Source organism: Colobus angolensis, unplaced genomic scaffold (genome assembly GCF_000951035.1).
Source record: "Colobus angolensis palliatus isolate OR3802 unplaced genomic scaffold, Cang.pa_1.0 Scaffold171, whole genome shotgun sequence".
Lineage (NCBI taxonomy): Eukaryota > Metazoa > Chordata > Mammalia > Primates > Cercopithecidae > Colobus > Colobus angolensis.
Window position 1 is genome coordinate 732276 of NW_012114833.1, and position 7479 is coordinate 739754.

General features: G+C 42.3%; 1 protein-coding gene across 1 annotated transcript in view; it reads right to left on the reverse strand.

The window, feature by feature from the left end:
- Positions 1–7479, reverse strand: part of SFI1 (Sfi1 homolog, spindle assembly associated (yeast)) — a 133423-nt gene that overhangs the window by 50027 nt on the left and 75917 nt on the right. The window contains 1 exon segment of the mRNA XM_011938351.1: positions 716–872. Coding sequence (XP_011793741.1) covers positions 716–872 — 157 coding nt within the window.

Below are 7479 nucleotides of genomic sequence, written 5' to 3' on the forward strand. Positions count from 1 at the left end.
CTGCACTCCAGCCTGGGCGACAGAGCGAGCCTCCATCTCAAAAAAAAAAAAAAAAAAAAAAATTATGATGAATACTTAAGATGTAGGAAAATGTTGATTAACTGTGTGGAAAAAAGCAAGATACAAAGCCATAGGTTATCAACATATTAATCAAAATAATTACAATACTTACAGCATAATGAAAACCCTATTTAGATAAAAAATATACAGAAGAGGCTGGGTACAGTGGCTCACGCCTGTAATCCCAGCACTTTGGGAGGCCAAGGCAGGGGGATCACCTGAGGTCAGGAGTTCAAAACCAGCCTGGCCAACGTGGTGAAACCCCATCTTTACTAAAAATACAAAACTTAGCTGGGCGAAGTGGTGGGCATCTGTAGTTCCAGCTACTCAGGAGGCTGAGGCAGGAGAATCGCTTGGACCTGGGAGGCGGAGGTTGCAGTGAGCTGAGATTGCGCCACTGCACTCCAGCCTGAGCAACAAGAGCAAAACTCTGTCTCTATCTATAGATAGATAGATAAAGATATATAAATGAAAGAAAAGGCCAAAGGGAAATAAATGTGACTCAAGGATGATGTATTTTCCTCCTTAATCTCCTTTTACCAACATTTCTGGAGTAACATCATTATATTACTACTTAGTACAGTAGCAACGGCAGCAGGAGAGTGGAAATTGTGACCAGATCCTCTGTCTCGAGAGCCTGGAGCTTCCTACTCACCATTCTGCTGTCTCTTCACTCTGCGAACTTGCAGGTATTCAAGCCAGGCCTTCAGAAATCTCTGTTTTTGCCAGTGCCGATGGTGTTTCACCGCGGAGACAACCTTCTGTTTCTCCTTCTGGACATACAGGAGCTGTTTCCGCCACTGTGACCAAGCCTGAAAACCAGAGAAGAGGCAATAGTCAAAGGAGAGGTAGGAAAACAGGGTGAAGAACAGGTGGAAAGGGAAAAGAGAAAGACACACACACTGGAAAGGCTGAAATTAGAAACAAGGAAGTGGCAATCCCCTAGCGCGATCATAAGCTATGGGATTGTGGGGTACAAGGGTCTTTAAGAGGGACATTCTGCTTTCAAAAGTAATTTTTTTCTGGATTAAAAAAAAAAAGCAGCAGCAGAAGAAAATCAGCAAGCAGATGCCAGGTGCAGTGGCTCACGCCTGTAATCCCAGCACTTTGGGAGGCTGAGGCAGGCTGATCACCAGAGGTCAGGAGTTTGAGACCAGCCTGCCCAACATGGCAAAACCCCATCTCTACTAAAAATACAAAAACTTAGCTAGGCGTAATGGTGGGTGCCTGTAATCCCAGCTACTCAGGAGGTTGAGGCAGGAGAACTGCTTGAACGCAGGAGGCGGAGGTTGCAGGGAGCTGAGATCACACCACTGCACTCCGGCCTAGGCGACAAGAGTAACCAACTCAAAACAAAAACAAAAACAAGCAGACAAGGAGCAGAAACAATCCGAGGGGTGACATAATTCATTCAGATTTGGGATAGGGGAGGGTCTGCCTTTTCTTCCAAAGTCAGAGGACGCTTACTGTAAAGTGGTCCTTTTTCAGGCAGATTAGTTCCAGGGATGCCTATCTATAGAAGCTAAGAGTCTACAAGGGTCTATAAATGCACACCCTTAGATCAGTGATAATGCATGTCCTAATCTGAAGATGACTTAGACAAAGATTTCATATCTTTTCTTCAACCTGTCACACCTCTCCTCTCCCTCCTCACAACTGAATACCATCGTTCCCATTTCACTAAGAAATAAAAGCAATCAGAAGAAAATTTCCTCAAGGTCCACCATGTTTAACCACCTACCTGCCCACGGGCTCTGTCTTCTCTCTCTCCTGCTACTCTGCTACTCTGGATAAACCGTCCATCCTCCCACCAAAGTCAGTCCCCTCCCAACCCTGTCCCGCTCTGGCTACATCGCATCTTCCTAAGTTTACCGCCTTGGCAGTTGCCCTCTTATAAATCACCAGTTTTCACTCTCTATAGATTTTTGAAATCAGCATATCGATGTGTTATTATTTTCCCCATCCTAAAAAAATTTCTTCAGGATGTAACAACTAAAAGCAATGGGTGACCTTTGATTAGACTATGGAAATGAAAATAGCAATAATAAACAGTTTTAATATAAACTGCATGTTACATATTATCATATCAACATTAAATTTCTTGGAATACAATAATGATATTATGGCTATGTGGGAGACTGCCCTTTTTAGGAGATACAAGCTTTAAGATAAACTTTGTGTCTATAATTTTAGAACAGGTTGAGGCTGCAGTGAGCAGTGATCACACCACTGCACTCTAGTCTGGGCGACAGAGTGAGATCCCGTCTCAAAAAAATCAAACCAAACCAAACCAAAAAACCACAATGGGTTAAACTGGGTGAAACACATACAGTATCCACCTTTTCTATGATTTGGTGTTTGTCAAAAATAAAAAGTTGTGGGGGGAAGATTGCCATCACAAAAATACTTTCTGAAAGGAATAAACCAGTGATTCTCAAAGAAAGCAACACCCCTCTCTAGACTAGACCACACTGTACCACCCAGCTAACACTTTGGTTCTTTCTGTTTCAAGCTCCTCAAAAGAGCTATTTTCTAATCTCTCTGTCTCCCAGGCAAGCCTTCTTGAGCCCACTCCCATGGCTTACTGAATGAAACTGCTCTTATCAAGTGCATCAGCAATCTCCACGTTGCTCAATCCGAAAGTCAGATTTCAGTCCTCACCTCCCTTGATCTGCCAGAAGTGTCTGACAAAGCCTCCTCCTTCCTTCACCTGGCTTTTGGGATGTGTCCGGGTCCCTGCTTTGTTTCTGTTGCTGACTCCCACCTCTGTGCACCTCGCAGGCTCAGCCCTAGAACCTCTCCTCTAGCTACACTCACTCCCTTTATTTTTTCACACACCCTAGTAGGTTTTTTTTAAAAAAGAGATGGGGTCTATGTTGTCCAGGCTGGTCTTGAACTCCTGGATTCAAGCAATCCTCCCGCCTCAGCCTCCCAAAGTGCTGGGATTTACAGGCATGAGCCACCGCACTCTGCCCACTCTAGTAACTTTACATACCATCTGCCTACTGAGAACTCCTGAATTTCCCAAACGTACCTCCTATCCTAGCCCCATCCTCAATATTCCACACATATATCCCAATATCCCACTGCTTCCTTAACATATCTTCTTGTGGATATTCAAAAGGCCTATAGGCTGAAGATACACAGGCCAGAATTGGGCTCCTCCTAATCTCTTCCCACCAACCTGCTTCTCCTGCAGTCTTTCCTATTTCAGTAAATGGCACTCCACTGTTACAATTCCCTAGGCCAAAACTTGGAAGTCATCTTGGACTCTAAAACTTCGTATCTCATCCATACATCTTTTAAAGATGTCGGTTACATCTTTAAAAGATATCCAGAATCCAACTACCGTCTTCTTATCATCTTTGTGCAAAATCTCACCTGGAATTTCGTAATAGCTTCTTACCTGTTCTCCCTGTTTATATCCTTGATCATCTCTGGTTATTTATTTATTTATTTAGAGACAAGGTCTCACTCTGTCACCCAGACTGCCAGACTGAAGTGCAGGGGCAAGAATACTGCTCACTGCAGCCTCAACCTCCTGGGCTTAAGCAATCTTCCTGCCTCAGCCTCCTGAGCAGCTGGGACCACAGGAATGCACCACCATGCCCAGCTAATTTTTTCTTTTTTTTTTTGAGACAGGGTCTTGTTCCATTGCCCAGGCTAGAGGGCAGTGGAGCAATCACAGCTCACTACAGCCTCAACTTCCCGGACTCAGGTGATCCTCCCACTTAGTCTCCTGAGTAGCTGGGACTACAGACACGTGCCACCATACCAGGAACATTTTTTGTATTTTTTGTAGAGACAGGGTTTTACCTTGTTGTCCAGGCTGGACTCAAATGCTGGGGCTCAAGCTGTCCACCCGCCTCGGCTTCCCAAAGTGCTGGGATTACAGACATCTGCCACCATGCCTGGCTCTGATGTATTCCTAACACAACAGCCAGAGTGGTCCTTTTCGGTTTGCTTTAATTGTTAGGTCACTTAAATCTCTCTGTTTTATATGACAATTTCCCTTCCTGCTTTTTTTTCTTTCATGCCATCAATCTACTAGAGAAATCAAGTCATCTATCCTATAAAATGTCCTACATTTTGGATGTGGCTGACTGTAATCTCGAGGTGTCTTTAACTTGTTACTCTGACCCCTGTATTTCCTATAATCTGAGAGATTCACATTAGGCTTGGAGTCATGTTCAATTTTTTAGGCAAGAACAGTTCATGAATGTGGCTGGGTACTTCCATTTACATAATATCATGAGGCGCATCATGTCTGGCTGCCATAGTTGTAGCAAAGCCAAGATTGTTTGGTGGATTCAGATGGCAGGTAGCCAGATTTCTCCCGTATTTTCCCACCATCCTCTCACCTAGTGATGGCTGCCTAGATCTGTGTCCTCATTAGAGGTGGCAAAACAGCAATTTTCTATTCTAGTATTCCTTCTGCATTTATCAACTGGAATTCTATAAAGAAGCCTTCTCTCTCATTAACCCTCTGGTTTCTTGGAGTTAACAGTTTATACAGGAAAGGTGGGATAAATGCTTCATTTTTTGCCTTCATTAATTTTTAAAGAATTGAGTTACTCCCCTAACAAACCAAAATCATGACCGACAAGTTCCACTTTCTTTTAAAGTTATTTCAAATGCATGAATTTTATGTACTTGATGTTTTCAATCTACTGTGCTCAAGTGATCCTCCTGCCTCAGCTTCCTGAGTAGCTGGGACTACAGGCACCACCGTGCCTAGCTTATTGTTTTTTGATGCTCAAACTTTTCTATCTTAAGCCCCGGGAACCCTTCCAAATTGGTCCCTGAGTCCTTCTGACACAATTCCATTAGCTTTTGTTAAGTTCCTCAGTCTTCAGCACACTATGTCCTAGGTGTATCTTGTCTATTTCCTGCCCCAGACCTATAATCAGCCATTTCTCTAAAAAGCCCTGCTTCTTATTAGTGGGAAATAGTTAAGACCACAACTTGGGCACTGGGGATACTAAATGCTACACTACTGGTCACTGCTTCTAAGTCTTTTCAGTAAATAGTTAGAAATGCTTTTTTTTTTTTTTTTTTTGAGACAGGGTCTCACTCTCACCCAGGCTGGAGTGCAGTTGGCACAATCTCGGCTCACTGCAACCTCTGCCTCCTGGATTTGAGTGATTCTTGTGCCTCAGCCTCCCGAGTAGCTGGGATTACAGGTGCCCACCACCACCACTCCCGGCTAATTTTTTTTATATGTTTAGTAGAGATGGGGTATCACCATGTTGGCCAGGATGTTCTCGGACTCCTGACCTCGGGTGATCCACCTCCCTCTGCCTCCCAAAGTGCTGGGAGCCACCGTGCCAGGCCAGAAATGTATTTATGGTTATATATACACATATATACACACACACACACATATATATACACATACACATATACACACACATACATACACATATATATACACATACATATATAATTGATTCCATATTGATATTTACAGTTCCAACTGCAGATTTAATTTTTATACTTGTAATCTTTTCTATTGAAGATCTTTATTCCTAACAACACTGCCATAATTATTTGCTTTATCTTACAATGTAACTATAATACTTTCAATACAACAATTTCAAACCTCCTAGTAACAATAACACTTGTTTAATAAGAATGTGGTTTTAGATTTCTTAGCAGTTCATTATGTCCTTTTAACACATTCCACCAGGGTGAACAGTCAAAATATTGTATTTTAAAGTTACTTAAAGTAATTATTTTCTGTGTAGTCATTGCCACAAACTTGATATTTCAATTTGTTTTGAAAATATATCAATTGCTTTTTTATTTACTCTTGCTTTGTAATTATATAAAATATTTGCATAGTTCCAAAGTTAAAACTATGTAACAAAGTAAATTCACAGAAGTACTCTCTTCCTATACTCTTCCCTCCCTCCTCCTATAGGTAACCATTTTTTGTAAGTTTTTCATTTATTTTTCCATTATTCCTTCTTGAAAATATAAGCAAACACAGACACACACATACACCACAAACACATTCATATATATCCTTCCCTTTCTTACCCCAAAAGCAGTACACTATGAATCAGAGAATCCTGTTAAGAGGTAGGTACAATCATGTTACTCCTCTGCTCAGAGCCAGCAGCTCTTCACCTTCCCAGGAATAAAAGTCAAAGCCTTTTTTCTCAGATGCTGCCTGCAAGGCCCTACGTTCTGGCTGTTACCTCATGAGCTCATCCTTCCTACTCTCCTTCTCAAGCTCAGCAATATGAGATATATCAAATTCATAGATGAAATGACTCAATATGACAATTTTTCTAACCTAATAAGCTGTCAGTATATTGCAATACAAATCCTAATAGGCTTAGCCAGGTGCGGTAGCTCACGACTGTTAATTCCAGCACTTTGGGAGGCCAAGGCAGGCAGATCACGAGGTCAGGAGATCAAGACCCTCCTAACACGGTGAAACCCCATCTCTACTAAAACTACAAAAAATTAGCCGGGTGAGATGGCGGGCACCTGTAGTCCCATTTACTTGGGAGGCTGAGGCAGGAGAATGGTGTGAACCTGGGAGGCAGAGCTTGCAGCGAGCCAAGATCACACCACTGCACTCCAGTGGGTAGGTGACAGAGCAAGACTCTGTCCCAAAAAAAAAAGAAAAAAAAAAATCCTAATAGGCTTTGCTATAGAACTTGACAAGTTGATCCTAAAATTAATAACAAAGAGTACAGAAGAACAATTAAGACAAGTTTAAAAACAAAACAAGAATAAAGGGGATTCTCTCTCAAATATAGAGCCTTAAGAGCTACATGTCAAGTAGGAATAGTAATAAACAGCTAGCATTTATCAAGCATTTCCATATTCCAAGCATTGCTCTGAGTATATTATTAAGAACTGGATCATCCTACTAAAGCCTCAACAATCTCATGAGGTAGGTACTATTATGATCTACTTACAGATAAGAATTCTGAGGTACCAACAAGGTGAAATAACTCATTCAAAGGCACAAAGCTAATAGGTGATAGAGGCAGAATTCCACTGGACAGTCGTAAGAACCTACACTCTTGCTTACCTGCTTCATCAAATCGTAACTAAAAGAGCATGGTATTTGTATGGTATGGATAGACAAATACATGAATGGAAGAGAGCCGAAAAACAGATCTGTGAATAATTAAAAGAAACTGGGCGCCAGGCATGGTGGCTCATGCCTGTAATCCCAGCACTCTGGGAGACAAAGACAGGTGGATCAGGAGTTCAAGACCAGCCTGGTCAACATGGTGAAACCCCATCTCTACTAAAAATACAAAAATTAGCCGGATGTGGTGGCGCACACTTGTAGTCCCAGCTACTTGGGAGGCTAAGGCAGGAGAATCGCCTGAACCTGGGAGGCGGAGGTTGCAGTGAGCTGAGATTGCACCATCGCATGGAGTCTCAAAAAAA